General features: G+C 45.4%; 2 protein-coding genes across 3 annotated transcripts in view; one reads left to right on the top strand and one right to left on the bottom strand.

Moving 5' to 3' along the window:
- IGHMBP2 (immunoglobulin mu binding protein 2) overlaps positions 1-4,936 on the bottom strand; it is a 34,380-nt gene extending 29,444 nt beyond the window's left edge. The window contains exons 1-4 of the mRNA XM_021401310.1: positions 4,815-4,936; positions 3,890-4,059; positions 1,077-1,269; positions 620-717 (exon numbers count right to left, since the gene is read on the bottom strand). Of these exons, the coding sequence (XP_021256985.1) occupies positions 620-717; positions 1,077-1,269; positions 3,890-4,059; positions 4,815-4,888 (535 nt within the window). The 5' untranslated portion in view covers positions 4,889-4,936. The remainder of the gene's footprint in view (positions 1-619; positions 718-1,076; positions 1,270-3,889; positions 4,060-4,814) is intronic.
- Positions 4,881-22,556, top strand: MRPL21 (mitochondrial ribosomal protein L21). 2 transcript variants are annotated; one of them, XM_021401319.1, is made up of 7 exons: positions 4,881-4,975; positions 6,751-6,811; positions 11,214-11,299; positions 14,386-14,549; positions 16,097-16,149; positions 21,040-21,143; positions 22,537-22,556. In XM_021401319.1, exons 1-7 carry the CDS (start codon positions 4,939-4,941, stop codon positions 22,539-22,541), a joined length of 510 nt encoding a protein of 169 aa, XP_021256994.1. In that variant the 5' UTR covers positions 4,881-4,938; the 3' UTR covers positions 22,542-22,556. The 2 variants fall into 2 exon arrangements, with proteins under 2 accessions (XP_021256994.1, XP_021256992.1); XM_021401317.1 differs by lacking the exon at positions 22,537-22,556 and adding an exon at positions 21,807-22,037.

Genomic DNA, 22,884 nt, shown 5'->3' with positions numbered 1-22,884 from the left:
TAAAAACAAAAATGCAAGCATTCCCATGCTGTTTCAAACTGCAGTAGTTCCACGCTCACTTAATTCCTGTGTAGGCTGAGTTATTGGATTTTTCAGTACAGAAGCAGTGCGGGCAGCTTCTGATCTCTGAAGTTTATGGATGGGATTGGGGCAGGAAGCAAATAAGAAGTGCCTCATAAAGTAAATTGAATTTCAGACTCACAAATGTGTGCAAAGATTCTCCCATCACAAATCCAGCTTTTTTAAATGCTGAATGCTGGATAAAGCATTCAGCTTTACTTGGTACTCTCTGAGGAGACTGAACATTAGCTAGCTGAACATTCTGGGTAATTCTGTATCTCTTCAAGGGATGACAAGGGTCTTTACAGCAGCTTAGCGTGTCCAGTGATCCATTAACAATGAGAAACAGGTATTTAATGTTGCCAGCTGCAACACTATTTATTACTTGCATTCAGCTTCAGGCTTCACTGACTGCTCTAGAGACTGAAGATTTCTACCTCCTTTCCTGCGATAATTTCCCATGATGTTTGCTTAAAACCTGTATGAGTAGCGACATCTGCTTTTACTGATGGATCTAAAAGAGCTCACCAGTTTTAGAAAGTCTTAGAAACATCCTTACTTGTTTCACTGGATGGGCTTGGATCCAAAGAAAAGAAGAGGACGTCAATCAGACCAGAGGCTGGACCACTGTGATACTGCTTTAGTGCATTTAAAGCTCTGCCAAAGAAGAAAACTGGTTATAAGCACTGTGTGGATTCCTTCAAGAGATTCCCAGCACACATCAGAGGCCAGAGCAATGTACCCTAGTGACAGAAGTTTGTGGGCACAACGGGCTACTTGTACCTAACTACTGCATCCCTGACTTTTTACATCCCCTGTACCTGCCATACATTTTCCCTTTCTGCTGTTGCTCTGGTTTAATACAGTCGGACCTTGTGATTTTTCAGCACATCAATTCAGCCGAGTGCTGAGATCAGTCTCGGAAGACTTTTCCCAAAATAAGCCTGGCAGTTTTCAATTGGCCTTTGTGCACCTGAGCGGTGACCCTAGGTGAGCTGCCCCCTCACAGCCCTTACTTTTTCAGCCTGTTGTAGGTGATATCGTTGGCTAATTTCAGCAGGCGGTACGAGCTCTCCTGGTCCACGCTCAGCATGCCATCTCGAGATTCCTCAAAGGCAACGGTCACTGCTTTGGAGGTGACACGTGTTACAATGCCAGTGGAGAGCAGATCACTTTGGCCGACTGAATCGTAAAGGCCCACAATGTCACCTGCAAGAACAAGTTAGAAGAGAGCATGAAGTGGAGCACATGTTTTGAAAAGAAGCTCTTTTGAGGAGACTACCATAGTCCTATGAAGACAGGAGGCCCATCTACACCAACCACAGGGCTAGTTCCATGTTTCCTGCCAAGGTGAGAAGCCCATAAAGGAGAATATAATAGAATCATAAAATGGCTTGTGTTGGAAGGGACCTCAAGGATCATCAAGTTCCAAGAGGCAAGGCTGCCAAACGCTAGATCAAGTATTAAATCAGGTTGCCAAGGGCCCCATCCAACCTGGCCTGAAACAGTTTCAGGGATGGGGCACCCGCAGCCTCTCCGGGCAACCTGCTCCAGCACCTCACCACTCTCTCAGTAAAGAACTTCCCCCTGACATCTAATATAAATATCCCTTCCTTTAGTTTAAAACCATTCCGCCTTATCCTATCACTGTCTACCTCTGTAAAAAGTTGATTTCCTTCATGTTTATAAATTCTCTTTAAATGCTGGAAGGCTGCAATGAAGTCTTCCTTGCAGCCTTCTTTATTCCAGGCTGAACAAGCTTCGTTCCTTCAGCCTATCTTGCTAGGAGAGGTGCTCTATACCTTTGATTATCTTCGTGGAGCAGGTCCAGAGGAGGGCCAAAAACTCCACATCTTTCCTGTGCTGGAGCCCCAGACCTGGATGCAGTACTCCAGATGGGGCCTCATGAGGGCAGAGTAGAGAGGAACAATCACCTCCCTCACTCTGCTGCCACCCCTCTTCCGATGGAACCCAGGATACCTGAATTACCCTGACCCAAGTGCAAAACCTTGCACTTTGCTACGTTGAACCTCATTAGGTTTTGAGTTTATCAAGGTCCCTCTGGATGGCATCCCTTCCTTCTGCTGTACAAACTGCACCGCTCAGCTTGGTGTCATCAGCAAACTCCCTGAGGGTGCACTCAATCCCATCATCCATGTCACTGATAAATCCTTCTCTTTCCTTACAGTGCATGCAGCAAGAGGCAGTGAGAAGATGTTGGACAGTAACTAACCAGCTATCTTCAGACCTTCATGCACCATACGGCTTGGGGTAGAGACCAGCAGTGCTCCCCACTGTGCTGCTCAGAAAGGTAACATGTTTTCACGTAAACCCTGGAAGGCCTGACTCCTCCCAGCTCTCAGACAAACCATTTTACATTTATTTTATCTTTCAGTCATTGCCAAGGGGGCTGCATGCCAATATGTGCCTTCCAGATGACTGTTTTATGCCAGTCAGTAGAACTAAGAAAGAAAGAGATTCTTATGGGCTCATAATAGCCATTCTGCTCTTCGTATATAAATATATATGAGATAGGATCAGTCAGATTATGCAGTTCAGTGGTGAAATTGAGATTTCGAGCAGGGTGTCTGGCAAGTGGATAATTTAGATGGGTCTCAGGCTCATTCCAGACTAAATTTCAGATTAGCAAACTAATGGAAGTTCTTAATTACGTCTATTAGCTCATGCATTAAAATGTTTGTCTCTGAGGAATAATTTACTGCTACAGCAATGTTATTTCTCTGTGAGGAGCACTGACGGATGCTGCTTCTTAGACCTCAAGGCTGAGACCCCAGTCTGCAATGAGTTATTTTAATTTCACAGGTCAGCAGCTTGGAGGCTTGGTTGGCAAAGAATACATCAACAAACTGAACGGCAACATACTTTGAAACAGTACCATAGATCAGAAACAGGCCAGTTCTCCATGATGTATCTGCTTAGCAAGCTAGTTGATTTAGCAAACAGAAGAAAGTAAATTACTAAACGAAACTAGCAAACTATCTGGTCTTGCCAGCTTTTCTCTTGTGGACCACATTTGGAAAGTGTAAGGCAATACCCTTGTTGCCTAAGGAAAAGGGAAAAAGGGTCTCTGCAAGAAAAAGAAGCGATTTCCAGTGACACTTAGAACTATTTCACAGTCAAACCCAAGTTCTTCCAAGGGGTAAGCCTGTGCAACTGGCTACAGCTGGCAGTTGGGTTCCTCACCTTCCTCAGATACTGGCAACAGCTCACCTCTGACACTCCTTGTAATTTCATGGAATTGATGGTGGAGGATGAGGGACAATTGGAAAGAGTGCTGGCTGATGTGCTGGTAAGTTTGCGTTTCTCTACTGCCTCTATTTCCAATAGAAAGCAAGGTATATCCACCAATACATATGGTACATACTTCACTTCTTCTTCATGAAAAATAACACTACAAGGAAGGGAGGAAATTGGCAGCTCGGGAAGGAAAAGGAAAGCCCATTTTCCATTTTGAAAATGAAGTGTAAGGCAAGCTCCTTACCTACTCCAAGACATGAGCACGAACACTGTAGCTTGTACGAAGCGTGCTAAGAAATCTTTAATGGTGAGAGACCATGGTTTTATTTTTAAGGATTCTGAATGAGGAAAGCTTGCTTGTTACAATAGGCACTATTTCCTGTTGCAACATCCATGCTAATAACAAGCTCAAAGAGAAAGAAAACCTATTTCTCTAGATTCACCTTCTAGCCACATTTTCTCACTTCCTCTTTGCATCAATTACTCAGTCTTTACAAGTGCTGCATTAGAAAGATGTTAGGTAGAGCACATAAATCATCTCCTACTTTGAATGAATGGGACTAACGCTTACCAGGACCAAAACTGTTATAGGGCAGCTCCGCATCTGAATCGTATTTTCTAGGCTGAAATGTCACAAGCAGACGCCCGTAGAGGCCAGTTCTCTGGTTGGCAGCTTGAAGTTTTAGCAAGCAGACGCCTCTGCGCTGCAGTTCCTTTAGGGAGGTGTTTTCCTGCCATGCTCTGGAAACCACAAACAGACATGAAAACCATTTGCTAGAATGAAATAAACTCAATGCGTCAGAAGACAAAACAGAAGAAGACAAACCAGGGAGGTGATGGAAAAGATGGATGACTGCAAGAGATGTTAGCTTGCTGAAGTGTTGATTTACAAGATCTCTTTGTAGTGATGTAATTGGATTGGATTCTATAGATTTCCAACTCAAACGATTCTATGAGATATTCTGGGGAATGCTTACATAACATGGACAAGAGGTCAGTGTTTATTTATGTGTACTTCTGTCTGGGCGCAAAAAAGAAGACACTGCCCAGCTCATGAGCCAGCAGAGAATGATCCAAGTTTTTTCTTATCACATATAAGCTCTAAAATGGAATGTTTGCTGCTTCTCACAGGAAAATTTCTGCAAATCCCCATCCAATACCCCCAGAGGCACTACACAGGGAAGAGAGCTTTCTACATGGCACTGAGACACAAATTGCCACTGGCAGCTCTACAGCCTTTTGGCTCCGCATCAGCCAGAGCAGTGGGCTTCACCCCACAGCCTCACTTAGGGTCTTGGTGGATTCTTTATTTGTGGAAGCTACGGGGCCCCAAGGGGAGGCCAAGAGGGGGTCCCAAGCGCCGACAGAGTGAGGTCAGAGCATATAAGCGACTGAGCCTGATAGGGGCGAGCTGGTCCTATAGGGGTGAGCCCCATAGCTGACAGCAGGCCTCATAGGAGCACTGCTACAGGGTTTCTACAGGGCCCCGGCGCTACCTTCTCTCGGCGAGCTCTGCCTCCCGCTCCTCCCTCAGCAGCTCCAGCTGCCGCTCCGCCGCCTCCGCCGCCATCTTGGCTCCGCTGCCATTTCCGCTTCCGGGTCGGAGGGCGGGGCGCTGTCATGGCGGCGCTGGCAGCGGCCAGGCGGCGGGCGGCAGGTGAGGGATGGATGGGGGAGAGCGGTCGGCGCTTCAGCTCCGGCTTCTTGCTGCTCGCAGGGCAGGCTGTGAGGAACGTGAGGGGGAACACGGGTGAAAACGGAGGGTGGGATTCGGCTCCGTGACTTTGTGAGGGGGTGTGCTGTGGGGAGCTGCGTGGGGGGGGTCACCTCCCTAAACGTGGGGTGAGCTGAGGGCGTTGGGGTTAGAGGGTTTTCAGTGCGACTTTTGGCTGGTGGGACAGGAAGGCGGTGTTGCTGGGAAGAAACTGTTTTTTAACTAAGCAAGTTGCTTCAAGAAGGGTTGTTGCAATTCTTGAGGTGTTCAGCCCCTCGGCCTGTGTTCCTAGGTCTCTCTTCCAAAAAAACTCAATCTATGCTCCAAAGTGCAACTTAAGTGATGTGGTGGGCATGGTGGGGTTGGGTTGATGGTTGTACTTGTTGTTCTTAGGGGTCTATTCCAACCTGAGCGATTCTGTGATTGTAAGCAGTAGTAAGCCACTAATTATTTCCATGTTTGTGTTATTTTCACTTATTTAATTCCATAACTCTCCTCTGCCCCTGCCTAGAAGAAAATCAACATCTGGAATGGTGGAAATCCAGGCACATGAGTGGTGAAACCAAACCTGGTGCACCTTCTCCTGCTCTTACACTTGGTTTTCCCTTGGGGTTGTGGTATGTGCTTGGAGGCCACAGGACTCCAAGCCGCATTCCTGTGGTGTGCTTTTGGGTGGAAACTTCCCAAGACTCATTAAATTTGCTGAGAATCACCTGGCAAATGAGGTATAAGAGTTCTTCTCCCCATTGTGGGAGGGATCCTTTTAGCAGCAGTGCTCAGAATTAAGGGAGCACACCATGGTGTTGTTCAGTTCACTTGCTCCCCTCTGCCCCTTGGTTGTGTAGTTCTTTGAAGGAGGTAGGGTGCTATGAGTGGATCTCTATGCGATGCACTCTTTGTGTATTTGTTGTGTCTAGCTGGAAGTGTCACTTGAGCCAAGTGTGCTTGCAGGACATGGCCTTTCTCTTGCTCTCATGCAGTGCTGCATACAGCTGACAGTCCTTTGTCTTATCTACTCTGCACTGGTGAGGCTGCATCTTGAGGACTGCGTGTGGTTTTTGGCCCCTTATTACAAGAAAGTTATTGAGGCCCTGGAGCATGTCCAGGGAAGAGCAGTGGAGCTGTGAGGGGTCTGGAGCACGAGTCTGATGGGGCGCAGCTGAGGGAACTGGGATTGTTTGGTCTGGAGAAGAGGAAACTCAGAGGAGACCTTATGGCTCTTTACCATTCCCTGACAGGAGGCCATGGTGTGGTAGGAGTCAGCCTCTTCTTCCAGATAACAGCAATAGGATGAGAAGTGATGGCCTCAAGTTGCACCAGGGGAGGTTCAGATTGGATATTAGTAAAATAATTTTCTCAGAAAGAGTTGTGAGGTATTGGCACAGGCTACCCAGGGAGGTGGTGGAGTCACCATCCCTGGAGGTATTCAAGAGCCATGGAGATGTTGCACTGAGGGATGGTGGTGATGGGTTGATGGTTGGACTCAATAAACATGGAGGTCCTTTCCAGCCTTTATGATTCCATGGTCACGTACCTTGTGTTGCTTTTGTCATTGTGGTGAAACCTGTACAAAGGTTTTTCAGGCAGAAAACAGTACCAGGGAGTGGAGCAGTGCTGTGACATTTCCTTCAGCATCACTGTACTATTGCCTCACCTAGGGACTAAGAGTCTGACAGGTGCTGCTTGGTTTTAATACTTTCTTCCTCTCTCCTTTTTAGCTTTCTTATTTTCTTCTGCAGTTCGCCACCAGAGCTCCCAGAGCACATCTCTGCAGGAAGGGTAACGTCAAATGACTCTTCTTTCATTTTTGCCCCTCGAAATGCTGACATTCCAGGGGGAGCGTGGGAGGGCATGTGGAGCTGGGAGCCTGTTTTCCTCTGGAAGAGAGACTTATCAGATCCCTTTGTCTGTCTGTTACTTCCCAGTAAGTTTTAGACACTCTGCCTCCCCTCTGTTGCCTTTGCTAGACGGACACTTCCATTGACTTGTGAAGCTGAATAAAGAGACAATTAAACCTTCCACTGAGCAAAAGGCTGCAGTGTGGCTCGTTCCATAGCAAACAGCAGAGAAGCCACTCAGCTGCTGCTTGTCTTTTTAGGTATAGGTGAGGTTTCTTTCCCAGCTGGAGTTGCTATTATCTGATAAATACTGAATTTGAGCTGCAGTTTTTATAAGATGTATTTAAGAGGCCAGTTGCTGGAGGACACCAATTCAGAAAACTTCAGGCTTTGTTAATTTCAGCACTTTTAGAACTGCTTGCTTGTGTCTTCATTTTATTTCCTCTGCTGAGATCTAGTGCAGAAATACCTGTATAGAGCTGCAGGCTGTGCTGCTTCTTGCTTTAACCAGAAGGGGACACTGCAGAAATAAGGAAGTCCTATAAGCAGCATCTGGGGAAAGTGACAAGATTCATTCCTGTTCCCTCTTTCCCGAGGAAGGGTTCTAGGGGTAGTCTCTTTTGTGTGTGGGAACACAGTTTGGATCTCAGCCTCTGTGGCACAGCACACAGCTTTGTTACTAAACCCTGCAACAAGCCCACAAAGCCTTGGTGCTGCAATTACATTGAGTTTCTGTAAATTTAAGCGCTTTAAGGGGCTTTTTTGACATTATTGAATAAACTAAGCAAACACAATGTTAATGTTGCCTTCTTTCACTAGCATCTAATGCTCTTTTCCTGAATGTTTTGTGCAGTTTGTGCATCCCGAGTTATTTGTGGAAAACGTGGATCTCAGCCCCCAGGAAATTCTGACCTTTCCATTTGTGCTCTAGATGGTATTTAGTGAGCAGCACCTCTCTCTTCAAATTTCAGAAACCAGTATCATTGTGATAATCTCACTGAGATCTGGGGTGAATCTGCGTCCCTTTTACTAAATCTTTGCTTAATAAGGAACTGTAATCTGCTGCCCTTCAGCCACGTGTCCTGTTCTGACTGAAGGCATTTGGCACCTCTCTGGATAATCTCTAAATGCAGCCGTATGGGCCCTGTGCCTCCTTTCCCTGCCTCCTGGAGGGTGAACTGCAGTTGTGATGAAAGCACTCCATGTGCAATGTGCTGTCCTTGGTTAGAGTGGCATTTTTCTCTCCGCTGTTTCTTTGGGAACAAATCAATAGTTTTCTGTAACTAGCTCTAATGCAGAGAAGTAAACAGTTGCCTCTGGTCCTCCTTGCTGCTCCTTGTCCTGGAGATTTTGAAAAACAGCTCATTACAAGCAAGTGTTGTTTGCATTCTTTCTGCTCGATCTCACGCTGTGAGCTGCACGTAGCATTTCATTTTTGAATTATCACCCCGTGGCACATTAGAGCAGAGTTAATTGTTGTTCAGCTCTGATGTTTTAAGCAGGGTTCTCATGATTTACTGCCGTCTGCACCACTGTCGATAAGAGCAGCATGCGCATGTGGGTACCTGCAGTACTGATTGTACAAGGCTTGAGGTAGTAAAGAATCAGTTCGATTTTCAGGCAGAGCTTCCCTCCCAGTGATATTCCTGAGAAAGGCAGAGAGACTTCACTGTAACAGGTAATGAGAACATGTTTCTGGCTGATAGCTGAAATACTCCTGGCTGCTTTTGGTCTTCTGTGTCAATGTCTTTGGCTGCTTGCATTCAAACCCCCGGTTTATTCACTAAAATGAAGGTGCTGTACCTGGTGACAGCCACGTACCTTTTTCATTAACAGAGCAACATTTAGGTGGAACAAGTAGAGCAGTTTTCAAGTAAGATAACTTGCTGAGGCAGTTTGAGTTGACCCCATGGTCTCTTAAAGATCCTAAAAGGGAAATGCTCAGGATTCTCCCAGGATGATCCCCAGTAAGGACTTCAAGGACTGATGTGAAGTCTCAAAATGGAGAGGCTCTTATCTCAGCAATGTAGTTGCAGAGTGTTTTGAAAAGAGTTGTTTTTAAAGCAATTTGGATCACAACAGCGAAAGCTACCTGTTCAAGATGAATAAGGATTTAATTAGCACCTTTTAGGAAAATAAGCTGAGGAATGATGCTTGTGCTTGGCTGGCTGGATGCAAGATAGTGCATGCTTCTGCTTCTTTTTGTGAGCCACCTGAACCAAGACAGGTATAAGTCTAAGAGATCTCTGCTTTTCCCTTCCCAGCGTGGTGTAGGTTGTAGACAGACATGGTAATGACACAGAGGAAGGTTTGGGGCTGAATACTTGTATTGAATGCTGGATTGCACCTGAAGTGCGAGAAGTTGTTATTACTGCCATTCAGGTTTTGCATCTGGAAGTGACAAAGGAAGAGCAGCCTCATAACTCCCTGTGAAGAACCCAGCTGTGGTCTTAAAGCCCTCTCAAAACTATTTAACAGAGAAGAGCGTTACAAATAGAGTAGAAAAGAATGTATTAGTCATTCGTATGTAGTGCTTGAGATTTAAGAATGCTCGTTAGCCCTTCCTCACAGTCAAAGACACCTTGCCTCCTCCTGGATGCTCCCCACTATTGGATAATTGCAGGGCTTTGTGCTGGTACTGAAGTGGGTTGAGGAACATCAAGTGTTCAGTCTCTCAGCTGTAGTGATGGTAACTTGGATCATAGAATTGTTTGAGTTGGAAGGGGCCCTTAAAGGCCATCTGGTCCAGTTCCCCTGCAATAAACAGCGACACGGACAGCTAGATCAGGGTGCTCAGAGCTCCATCCAGCCTGACCTTGCATGTCTTCAGGGACAGGGCATCCACACTCTAGGCAACCTGTTCCAGTGCTTCATTATCCTTATTGTTAAAAAACCTTCTTCCTTACATCCAGTCTAGATGTAAGTTTGAAACCATTTCCGCTTGCCCTATCACAGCAGACCCTGCTACAGAGTCTGTCCCCTTCTTTCTTATAGTCCCCCTTTAGATACTGAAAGGACGCTTTCAGGTCTTCTCAGAGCCTTCTGCAGGCTGAACAGCTCTTTCAGCCTGTCCTCACAGGGGAGATGTTCCATCATTTTGGTGGCCCTCCTCTGAATGCACTCCAGCAGGTCCGTGTCTCTCCTGTGCTGAGGGCTCCATGTCTGGACGCAGTACTCCAGGTGAGGCCACACCAGTGCAGAGCAGAGGGATGGGATCACCTCCCTCACCCTGCTGGCCACGCTGCTTTTGATGCAGCCCAGGATACAGTTGACTTTCTGGGCTGTGAGGGCATGTTGCTGGCTCATGTCCAGCTTCCCATCCACTAGTACCCCCAAGTCCTGTTGGCGGCACTGTGCTCCATCCTTACATGCCCCAGCTTGTACTGATACTGGAGGTTGCCATGACCCAGTTGCAAGACCTTGCACTTGAATTTGTTGAACCTCATCAGGTTCAGCTGATCCCACTGCTCAGCCTGTCTAGGTCTCTCTGAATGGCATCCCATCCCTCTAGTGTGCTAACTGCACCCCACAGCTTGGTGTCATCCACAAACTTGCTGAGGGTGAACTCGATCCCACTGTTGATGTCATTGATAAAGGTGTTAAAAACACTGGTCCTAGTACTGACCCAAGGGGCACCACTTGTCACCGATCTCCATCTGGTCATGGAGCTGTTGACCACCACTATCTGGGTACAGTCTCACAACCAGTTCCTCTTCCATTGGACAGTCTACCCATCAAATCCATATCTTTCTGATTTGTAAAGAAGGATGTTGTGGGGGACTGTATCAAAGGATACATCCCTGGAAAAGCTTAACAAGAGGCTTTCATCTAAAACTCAAATGCAAGCAAGGTTTTAGGTACATCTGCTCTTACTGGAGCTTGTGACAAAATTCCAGTCAGTAAAAACGAAGTGGTGGAAAGTAGCCTGTGGTCACTGGGCTCGATCATTACTAGCACATCTAGCTGCAGATCATCAGGGACAAGAGATAACCCAGCTTAGCTGAATTTTACATTAATTCAGTTGGTTTCTTTGTTATCTCTTCTATTGTTTCGATCTATTTCAAATAACAAGTGAAAGTGGGGGGGAAAAAAAATCAGTTTCCCCCATAGTGAATGTTATGATAGGATGGGTGTAAAATAAACCAACCACTGAGGTGTTTATTCCTTAAAGCTTCAGCATTTCGTGGTGGACCTGAATGACGTTGGGTCCTGGGAGCAGTGACTGTGTTTGGCAGAGCTTTAGCAGATTGAGCTCAGAAATGAGGCCAAGTATTCATGTTTTTTGCATCTTTTGGCAAGATCTGTTATATATGGCTCTTCATTATCAACCTTGTCATTCACAGGATTGTTGCCAAAACATCTCTGACTTCACCCCCATGGCCCGAAGTGAAACTGCCAAATCCAGAGGAAGAAGCGAAGCATCATGCAGGTAAAGGTCTCAAGTCTCCAAGTGAGGCTTAACACTCTAGTATTGCCATTGGTGGCTCGATTGAGTGTGTATCAGCGTCTTCAGTGATTCAAGCTTTAGATTCTTTCCATTTAATGTCACTGGTCTCATGCTTCAGCTGCTTGTATTAGAGATTTGGGCAGATTATGAAGTCTCCTTAGTTTGTGACAGCCTGGCAGGTCATAATGCTCTCCAAGGACTCTTTCCTGATGCGATGTGTTGCCACCTAAAGTGTGAAGTGTGGCTTTTTGACAGGAGGGGATAACTATTCTTTCTTTTAGTGGATAAAGCAAAATGATAATGCCAGCATAAACAGTTGGATAGTGGGCACATCAGAGAGCTGATACTTTTTAGTGAATAATACAGAATGCTAGAGCCAGCATAAGCAGTTGGACAGTGGGCACATAACAGAGATGTGGCATAAGGCAATGAGCAGGTGGGAAGCAACACAGCATTAGAGAATACATGCTTGTCCCCACATCTAGTCAAGATCATTGAACACAGGCACTAGTCCTCTTGGAAGGAGCCCATGGATCAGACAGAGTCATCCTCACGAGTCAGCATGTGAAGTGCACGTAGCTGTTGAACAACCAGACACAGGTTTCCCCTGTCTTGTGGAGGTGTGAAAATGAAATACGGAGAAAGCAATATGTATCTAGCCTTGTCCAGGAGGGGCTGTTGTCATCCAGACCCTGCTAGAGATGTTAGAAGGGAAGCCAGCACAGGCACAGAATGTTTGTCAGAACAGTAATGAGCCCTAGTGGGTGAATTTTCCTTACAGTTCCTGTGGTGGTGGGCAGTTAGCAGTTGTCCGCTTCATGTAGGGAATGAGCTCTTGTGTTTATTAACAGGCTGTCTCACTGTCTTGTTGCATTAGCCTCTACGACATCGGTGAAAGGCACCTTAAAGGACATCTCTGAAGGCTGTAGTCTGGAGAAGCCTGAGAAGTGAAGGAGAGAGGAGATCTACAAGGAAACAGTGGAAGGAGAGATTCAGAGCTTTGCCTGTGTTTTTGCAGATAGTTTCCCATAGCATAGCAAAAATGTGGTAATAACTGTGTGAGTGACATTCCAGAGAGCCTCTTCTTCCAGGTCTCCTCTCTGGCTGCTTTTTTATCCTGCTTTTCGTTTCCTCTGCGCTTCTGGGATTGCTCAAGTGACAGATGAGCGTTCTGTCCCAGAGCATGATTTGACCCAGTAGTGAACCATAAACTGCTTGGTTTGATTTGCTGACGCCCTGGGGTGAGTAAGGTCCCATGTTCTTCTGACAGCTTCACATGGGATCCTTGGGGTTGTTGTGATTTCCGTGCCTTGTAACCTCCTACTGTTTATGAGCTTGCATCATTATCTCCTGGCTGTGCTTATCCAAAGCAAACAACCACCAGAGCATTTGAATTCTGCCTGATATTCTCCCGCTGCCCGTGGAAACAGACATGGATATTTTAGGAGCCGTCTTTCCACATGATGCTGAGATACAAGCTGTCCTAGTAGTCAGATGGTGGCATCCATTGATGTTTCCTGTCACTAGAGATGTTTGGAAGAGCTAGCAATAACTTCAGAGTCCATGCGTGTGGAAGAACACGTATCTTTTTCTGACACAAAAAGATGAAGTCCCGTCAGTAGAAAGTTGAAATGTGATGAGGAAGTAACCCATGTTAGAGCATGAGTCTGCATGTTTTTTTGACCAAGGTCAGTGTTTTGAAATGTTGGTTTTGAGTTGTTGACCACAGGACTACTGAAATACATGGATCAGCAGTTTAGAGCTGAAAGAAATGCGTTGTATCCTGTTGTGCATTGGGTTTTGTAACAAAGAGAAAGGTATCATACTTCTCTGTGGACTTTTGGTAGTGGAGCACTCTGAATCAGGGAAGAGCACACAGAGGACTTTTCTCCTGGGATGGCAATTCCAGCAACACAGAAGCACAGCTCTTCATTTTAGTGAGAACTGCACTAACTACTGTCTCGTAAAACAATGTCTGTTCTAACCTCTACCTGTAATAGTTCGCTCCTTTGAAACTTGGGCACTTTCAGAGTGTTCCTGTAAGGGTTGGACTTGTTTTGGTTGTATGTTCTTGTCTCTCCCACATGGTTATTATGTTTTGTTTACATTCCAAGAAAAGAAAAATGATTCAGCCACTTGTGAGGACAATGAAGAAAGTCTATTTTTCCAGTTATAGCAAAGTTACTGTTTTTCTGAACAACTTGAGACAGTGGAAAGCTGCTATTTGGCAGGGGAATAGCACTCATTAAAAAGGACCTTTTGATGTTCTCGTAAAACTTGATTTTGGCTTCACTGCACAGGAAGTTGATTACAGAAATCTGCGTTATGTGCTGTGCAGGACCTTGTCCCTGGAATTTGTACTGCTCCTGGCACCTTGCTCTGGTTGCATGTGCGTATAGGAAGAGCTTTTCTGGAAGCCTCTCCAGCCTTTCGCTGCAGGTTCTCAGGCCAGGCTTTGTTAGCATGCTGGAGTCCTTCTTCCTGTGTACTTTGCAGAACTCCTCTTGATGTTCCTGGTTGCTTTACAAAGTATTTAGTGTCCTGGCCTTTCCTTGTGTAACTTGGAAATTGAGGAGAGCTCCATTCCAGATGTGTAGGCAAGCAGTCTCTTCTAGAACGCTTTGTATTTGAGTACAGTGCGTTTTAGGATGCCGAAGGAAGAGGCTGAGAAATCAACAGCTTGGGATTGGCTGCACAATATATTCATAGGTGTATTCTTGTGTGCTTGCTATGCGTAGGTTATTACAGCAACCAGAAGGCAAAAAGGTTCACGAAAGGGTGACTCATGCCATGTAGAAAACAACATTGCTCTTATCATACCATCACTGAGGTTGGAAAAGACCTTCAAGATCATCTAGTCCAACCACCCACCTGCCACCAATATTGCCCCTTAAACCATCTCCCTAAGTACACATCTTGAACCTTCTTGAACCCCTTGAGCCTTGCTTAAAGATTCCCAAAAGGTAACAGTTTAGGTGGGAGAGCAGTGTGGCTGAGTGAATTCTGATCATCTCTTCACGCTTTGTTGAGTTTTCTGCTCTGATTTCTTCCCTGCTCTTTGCCAGCAGAAGTGGTACGAAAGGTGAATGAGATGATTGCAACGGGGCAGTACGGGAGGCTCTTTGCTGTGGTCCACTTTGCCAGCAAACAGTACAAAATAACCAGTGAAGACTTAATTATGATGGACAACGTGCTGCAGGCTGAATGTGGAGACCGAATCCGGATGGAGAAGGTAACGTGCCTTGTCCACAGTGCCTGTGGTCCCCATGCTGTTTATGCTGCAGATGTTTCCTGAGGGGAAGTTCATAACCACTTTTTGAAAAGTCCTGAGGAGCTCCTGTTGGATCTCCCATTCTTTTCTTTTTTTTTTGGCCTTAGTTTTGTTCCAATCCGAGCTCTGCTGTTAGTGATAATGTTAATGTGATTTCTGTTGGACGTGGTTGCAGAGAGTTGTGACCGACTCTGTTAGAAGACAGATTTGTGTTGTACTAACTTCATCCAAAAAAAAGAAAATTACAGTTGTTGTTTTTAGAGACGACAGTGAAAGAAAGGCTGTGTTTACCTTGAGACTGCAACACCCAAAACACTGACAGTACTCCCAGAGGAGCTGTCACTGCTCAGAGCTTTGCAAGATCCTTATCACGATGAGTGTGTTGGGTGGAGGGAGACAGATGCTGCGTGTAGGGGAGAACTGCCAAGATGCAATTCAACATATTTCTCCTTAGCCTTGGTTAACTAGCAGGAACTTGTAGAGGCTCATTAATTCAAATTTCAAATGAAAGACTCGAAGTGGGATTTTGTTGGCTTAACATCGAGTTGTGAGAGCCAAGCAAGCAGTTAAGGAGAGAAGGGCAATTTTTTCTGCTTGTCTTGAAAGTCCTGAAATTGCTCTGAAAGTCCTGCTTAGAGGCGACTTTTTAGCTACGTTTGCATCTGTGTCCTGGATCCTTGCATGCAGCAGAGGAGTGACTTGCATAGAGCAGCCAGACAGGAGAGCGGAGGTCAAGGTTGAGGGTGAAGAAAGTTAAGAACACTGCTATACCACCATAACACAATGCCACCATACCCCTGTTGGAATTTCACTGAAAAATATCTTTCTAAAGCAAAAAATAGAACATCTAACGTCCATTTCTATGTTGCTTTTAGCTACTGCCATACAATTAGTATGGGAAGGAGGCAACCTGTATTAAAAGCTATCTCTTCTCATGAGAACTTTTCTATTATTTCACCTGCTTCTTAGATGGGAGGGTGGTTGAAATGCCCTGAAACAAAAGGATTTGTCCCTGTGGTGGTGAACCAACCCCAGCTGTTCATTTCTTTATTGTCCATCTTGAGGCCTCAGGGAGGACAACGATTAAAGTGTTTGTGTAGAGGATATGTTGCAATTGCTGTAAAACCCAACGATTTTAGGAGCTGCCACTCATTCAGATCCTACGCAAAAGCATATTCTTCTTCCCTGTATTGCATTTCATATCTTTTACAACTGTTGGTCAGCCAGAACAGGAAAGTTCAGTGTGTTCTGATCAGTGTGAAAGATACTTCTAAAGTATGCTTTAGAATGAAGTTCTCCTGGAAGTCTGTCTGTTTTATGAATCTGTTTCTTGCCTGTGAGCTGCCATTCTCCACCGTTCCTCTCTAGTAACAATGCCAGGTTTGAAACACGTAAGGGGCCGTTTTTAAGCAGTTTGGCTCCTTTATGGTGGCTACAGAATTTGGAAAACATTGTTTGTATTTCTGCTGGGATGATGAACCACTGATGTGTCCGATTATTTTCCATAGGTTTTGCTGGTTGGTGCTGATGATTTCACTCTTATTGGAAGACCACTCCTGGGGTAAGAGATCTCATTCAAGAATTTTGCTGCAACCTGAAGAGAAACCTGAATATATCAGTGCTATCTCTTTTCCCTGCCCTATGGCTTCTGAAAAAATCAGCAATAAAACGAACTTGTCAGCTTTGGGGCTGTCTCTTAGCTATTGCCATAGTGCCAGGCTAGAGCACAGTACCCATTCCTGAGGTAACTGTGGGATATTCACCTCTGTTGGCTTGGCTCTTTTTTCCATGTTTATAAGACTTGCACAAACTAGCAGTAAGTCTTGCTCTTCAGCGTCTTTACTCCCTAACCATAATTGCAGTGATAGCCATCTTAGAATAACCCAGAAATTCATGCCTGTCCCTTAATGCCTTAATTTGAGTTGTTTTTTTTTTTTTTTTTAAACCTGTTTCCTTTTACCCATGATTTAACCCACCAGGTCATAGTCTTCATTTAAGAGTTCTGAGTTTTTCCTTCTTCCTAGTTACATGCCCCCAGTGATCATGGCATCAGCTCCATCTTAGAGCTGCCAGACTTGCTATACAAACAGGCAGAACACCTGGTTCTTCAGCATTTTCTTTACCAAAAGGAAGTGGTGTGTAGACTTGATGTTGCTGGTTGAGCTCTTAGCATTGGCTGGAAGCTACATAGAGCTGATCACTTCGCTTTCCCCAGAGGTTTTAGTGGGAAAGTGCAAGTCAAAATAATGTGGCTTGCAAGTGCTTTAAGAATCTGGAAGCCCTGGCTGTGGTCTGGCTGCAGACTGAGCTGCATGTGTAAGTGTTGGCTTGAACTGCAGCAACTTTGGCAGAGGACAGCCAGATAAGGAGGAACTTGTAGGTCTTGATGCCTTGCAGATTCAGGTTAGACACACCAAACATTTTCAGGTTGGTTTGGCTTCTGAAGGCTTTCTACATTACCAGGAGGCTGTTTGTATTCCAGAGATATAAATAACGTGTTTGCACACTTGATAACACGATTTCTGCCTTGGGTTTCATGTGTTTGATAGGATTATGAGGGCTGACAGCCCTTATAGCACTACTGTAAAGAGATTTGGAATAGCAGATCTTCAGGAGCCTTTGAATTATTGCCAGATATTGTTAAACTTGTTGAAGATCTTTAGGAAGTGGAAATACCATTACTAGGACTAGAAACGTAATCTTGCAGACAGTTGAATAATAGAATGATAGAATATCCCAAGCTGGAAAGGACCCGTAAGGATCATTGAGTCTAACTCCTGGACACCTTCTGCAAACAGGATTGTGTCACGCCAGGCAGGTTGGGAGCACTATCCTTCACTTGACTTTCTTAACTAGAGGCACTGGAGTGCTGTGCGTGGCACGTGCCCCAAGAGCTCTAGAACAGGAAGAAAAGCAGCTGTTTGATTCCTGCAGGTGCTCTAAGTCTGCTTAGAAGCCACTGTCAGCTGCTTGAAGCGAACCAAATCGCACGCTGAACTCTAGTAGTTTTGGCAGAGGAGGATGACTGGGAGGAGGAGGCAGAGTGGAGGGCTGGTGGGGAGATGCCATCCTCCCTCTGAGAGGCAGGGAGCCTTCCCAGGTTCCCCAGCTCTCTGTACCCCACGTGTCACAGGCAGGGTGGACTCCAGTTCTTTCACATAGTTCCCAGTTGTGTCTACACCACAAACATTTTGGAGGGGAGATAAGAGCTTGGATGCGAACAAAGGCATTTTTGTTTTGCTGTTGTTTTAAAAATAAACGGATCAGTGAATGCTTGCACCGGTGTCTGTGTAAGACAGTTCACTGCAGCTGCACTCCCTGTTCAGGCTTGGAAACGGGTAGGAACTTGTCCTGTTTTGGGCAAGTGGTCGTGTTTTAATTTTCTGTAGCAGATACCTCCCAAGATGACACTTCTCTAAAGCCTTCCTTAAAAAAACCAAACCAACAGTGCAACAAAACATATCTGCGTGGCAGAGGCTATTTTGAGAACTTGGAGCTGACTTCTACTCTGGAATCCGTTGGGTTTTGTTTTTGTTCAAGTAACTTGCTGTCTGTGATGGGCACAGGGGTATCAAGCGGTATGCAGCTGTACTTTGTTTAGCTGTGCAATGTAAAAATTACCGTGCATTTTGGGAGCTGTGATTAGAAGCAAGCGTAGAAGCATGGCTTTCATTCATCTCATGATTTGATGCCTCTGAGACAAAAAGTTGTTTGTTTCTATACAGAGCACAGCTGATGAGAGTTTTTTTCCCCTTTAAATGACCCCTATTTTTCTCCTACCACCTGACCATTTTTGCAGTGGCTTCAGTAGCAATGAGGAATTGCCTGAAACTCCTCCTAGACAGCCAGGCTGGGTTCACTTACCCTCTGCAGGGAGAGAGAGAGAGTTTGTTGGCTGAAGTTGTTACCTCTGAGAGTCATGGTTCTTTGGGGCTGTAGGTTGCCTGGATCACTTGCACTGCTCACCGACAAAAGCTTTCAATCCAGCTTAAATCCACGAGGTTTCAGACTAAATTTTACCTGCTTCCTGCTAAAATCTGATTGATAGGTGTGCTTTTACATCTTTGCTTTGGTTTGCTTTTGAGAGCAGCAGGCCTGACTGTCCCAAACTCTGGGAAATGTGTGACCCCCCCCCCCCCCCCTTCTTATTTTTATGGGCATTCCAGTCATACCTAAGACGTTTGATAAAGATTTCTTTTTTTCCTTGGGCTCTATTTTGCTGAGAACTTTTCTGCTTGTATGCGTTTTACCAGCAAGTTGGTTTCTGCCCTCCTGCAGCCTTCCAACCAGCAGCTCTTAGTGGTTTGTCCAGCAGGGAGGAGGACTCACTGGGACCTGTTGGCCTTGAACTTTGACTTGCAGAGTGAAGCCACTGCCTCACCTATTTCTCAACAACACCTTTAGTTTGCTTGAAAGCTTGTCAACATCTATAAGGAGTGCACGGAGGGATGACTATTGACAGACATGCCAGTGTTTCTCCCGTTGGCTCAATGCTACCCAAGGTTTAGGGCAGTGGATGTGATCCAGCAGTGAGAGCTGTATCAGAGATGGCTTGGCTGTGCTGCTGCAAACTCTGCCTATTCTGAGAGCAGCACAGAGATTTCAGTGACTGTGTTGTTTTATCTGGCCTGGCTGCTTTCCAGTTTCCCCATGTGATCATCATTAGTGAGTTTCTGACGTGCCTTTACAGCCCAAGCCTCTGAGAAGTCAGTGGGAGTTTAGATTTCCTTTTGCCTTCAGTGGACAGAAATTAGACCCAGAAAGCAAAGCTCCCTAATTACAGTGGCAAAACACAGCCAGCCCCTGGAGTGCAGTTCAGCTTTTTGGTTCCTTTCCTAGCATGGCAGTGCTTGCTGTGTATTTCAGTAGTGCTGTTGGTCCTATCGTTGGGCTGAACTTCGAGAATATCCTTTAGCTGGGTTGTCAGGGTCACCCAGTGGTTTCATAAAATCTAGATTATTTTATCTCTATTTTCTTCTGAGCTAGTCAGTAAATGTAGATGTATCACATTTTTCCTCTGACCGTCTTCCTCTCCTCACTTAAGGATTCAATCTCTGATAGATATTATACCCCAGAGGGTAAATTTTAATAGGCATGCTAAATGTCTCAGAGCCTTTGGCCTCTCAGTGACCTTGCTGGAACAGCAGGCTAGATGGGCTTCTCTCCTCTGCCCCCTTACGCGCAGAGTCATTTGTCAAGAAAATGCTCTTTAAATGTCTTCTGGCAGCAAAGTCAGTGTGTTAATCGGTTTTTAATGGTATTCTGCAGTGATGCTGCATGAAAGGGTGTCTCATCGTGGCTGTTGATTAAAAGTACACTTTCCAAAGCTCTTGTCTGGAGGTGCTTGTCCTCTCGGAGAGGAGTCAGTGAACAGACAGGGAGCTGGTCCTCCAGCACATGCTTTGCATCACGCTGCTTTCTAGCTTTGGTATTTTTTGAGTGACAGCCAGAATTCCCAGTGCTCTTCTTTTCTAACTTCAGCAGGACTTCTCCTGGTGCTCTGCATCTTCAGTGGGTGGGTAGGAGGTGTTTATTCGTGTGTATTGGTAGAGTAATGCAGGGCAATGAATTACTTTGTGTCTTCAGTCATGTGCGAAGGAAGTATGGGCCATATTCTTTGCTTCATCTCCATCCCTGGGGAAGGAGGATGTTTGGTTACTGACAATTTCCTTCCATGTGTAGACGTGAGATTTAGAAACAACTTGAAACTTTGATGTCACCACCCAACCTGAACTCCCCTGCTTGCGGGGTAAACTGTACATGAAATCCTCAGTGAGTGCATGTCCTCTCTTCCAATTTGGGGTAAGCAAGTGGGACAGACCAAGAGTGGGAGGCAGAAGAGGGAGATGTGGGAGAAGTGACCTGCTCCGGTAGCTGATGATCTGTGCTTCCTGCTAGAAACAGCAGCCAAATCTCTTTTTGCTGAGCTTCTGCCAGAACTCACTCAGGTAGGAAAGGTCAGAAGATTTTATTCCAGCTGTCTGGGGTGCTGTACAGAAGTAAAGACTTCTGTGTTGACCAGAAGAGCACAGGAGGAGGGCCTGTGGTGGGTTTAGTCTGTACCGTAAGCGAAGCAGAAAGATCACATGAACATGGCAGGAGAATTTATCTGAACTGTAATCCTACAAGCTCCTCCAGGCTTCTCTTACTGCTCCTTCCTCAGCTGTTTCTGATCTCATCCTTCACATGGCAGAGAAGTACTGCCCTACAGACTGGCACTTCACTTGGCTGTTCCATAGGCAGCACCTTGAGGCTTTTGGTTTCGCACCATAAATCCAACGACCTGACAGATGTCCCTTCTTCTTCCCTGGTGACCCTGTAGTTCATGCGGATCCGGGCGTTTTAAAGCAAGATGTGTTACCTTTGTGACTCTTCTCCCTCAGAACCCACTCACTAACAGGCAGAGAATGTGTATAATTAACAAGTGGTGCTTTTTTCTTGTATTTTTAAGGAAAGATCTTGTCCGTGTGGAGGCTACTGTGATTGAGAAGACGGTGTCGTGGCAGAAAATCAACATGCGCTTTCAGAAAAAGCGCAATTATCAAAGGAAAAAAAGTAAGATATAAAGAACACAGGGCTTCCTTCCCTGCTGTTCTGTGCCTGGGATATGGAGATGCTGGGGAGAGGGATGTGTCACAACACAGGGCAAGTGCCAGGGGAGGGAGATGTACTCAGCACTGCTCAAGGAACAGCACTTCTTTCCCAGCTTGCTGCCGCAGATGTGTCCACTGTATTCAGAGCAACAGTGACTTTATTCCCTCTGTCCAGCACCCTTTGTTAGATAGCTTTGCAAAAAACCTTTCTGAAAAAGAAAATGTTCCAAGGGAGAAAACTAGTTTTGTTCTCCTTCCAAAGTCTTAAATACTGGCTACGTAATCACAGGTAGTAACAAGCTCTAACGGTATCCTGTGGCAGTCCTTTTGACTTCCCCTTCGACTAAAGAGGGAGGAAAGTGATGACTGTTCTTTGCAGAACGGATGCTAAAACCTTAACCAGTGTGACACAGTCCTGTAGGAGGTTTGCCTAGACCTTGCTCATGCAAGATGTGCAATGTCTTGCAGCAGTCCTGCCAACGTGGCTGCATATGTCAGTGCACCCCCTCCTAGGCACTGTCACACCTTAATGTAGCTCAGCCTTCTGAAGGGTATGCAGCAGTTTGTATGCTATCATCTGATCTTTTTTTTTTTTTTTTCCCCCTCTTTTCATTCTTTTTTTCAGTTATCACGAACCCACAGACTGTCCTCCGGATAAACACCATAGAAATTTTCCCCTGTTTGTCATGATTGATCGGATGTCGTGTGGCTTAGGCTCGTTATTGCTTTAGGCAATTACGGAAATAAAACTGCCTCGGCGTTGTAAAGTTCTGGACTTCTTGCTATTGTCTGAAGTGGAAATCTATATGTAATTTCTTTTTAAAAAGCAAAATGAAGTATTTTTTGTTAACTGTTATTTCAGCATTGATGGTGTTTACTTGTTCAGAGCCTTAAACCACCCCAGCTGTGTTGCTAGCAGACAAGCTGTTTCATGCCAACATCGTCTACCTTTGGCTGCACACTTCCCTGAGTGCTTTTGTTTATCAGTGCCTCAGCTGATAAAAATAACTGGGACTCCACTGGCTGTGGAAGAAAAGGGCCATCAACTCCCCAGTCCTGCAGATGAGGCTCTGGGCCTGGAAGGCAGGACCTAAGTGTATAACTGGTTGATTTAAAGAGCCCACTACTCTGCTTAGTTACTCGTGTCCTTGCAAGTTTCCCTACCCTGGAACTGTGGGTGCACTTAAGGCTAGCAGAAAGGCAAGCATGTTTTGGTGAGCTTATTTCTCCTCTGGAAACACTCAGCACTCTCCACAGATTGTGGATAGGCGAGATGTTTTTAAGAGTGTTAAGTGCTATTTATTTATTTATTTTTGTTCTTTCCTCTCCTGACCAAGCTCTTGTTGATCTGTTAGTATAGTCTTGGCACTGCATGGCTTCTGGGAATATCCTGTGGTGCTTTGTGACCCACAGCAAGCATGGTGCTGAAGAGTGCGGGGGAAGAAAGTGCTGCAGGATCCCAAATCTACTCCCAGATCGTGCTAAGACTGAAAATCCTTCTTAAACATTAACAACAGGTGATGCAGCTGGGAAATTATCCTCCTGAAGGTGAGCCGAGCTATTGCTTAGCAGTAAATTGTTTGTGTATCATACCATCAAAATAACAGATGCGAGTGGTTTAGGCGTGATTTCATACCTATTCCGTAAATAATTTTTTTGATCTCTGGTCTTGGTATTTTTCTCTCTTCACTTTGTCTTCAAGT

The sequence above is a fragment of the Numida meleagris genome, chromosome 6 (assembly GCF_002078875.1).
Source record: "Numida meleagris isolate 19003 breed g44 Domestic line chromosome 6, NumMel1.0, whole genome shotgun sequence".
NCBI lineage: Eukaryota > Metazoa > Chordata > Aves > Galliformes > Numididae > Numida > Numida meleagris.
This window is presented reverse-complemented; position numbering and strand designations above follow the sequence as displayed.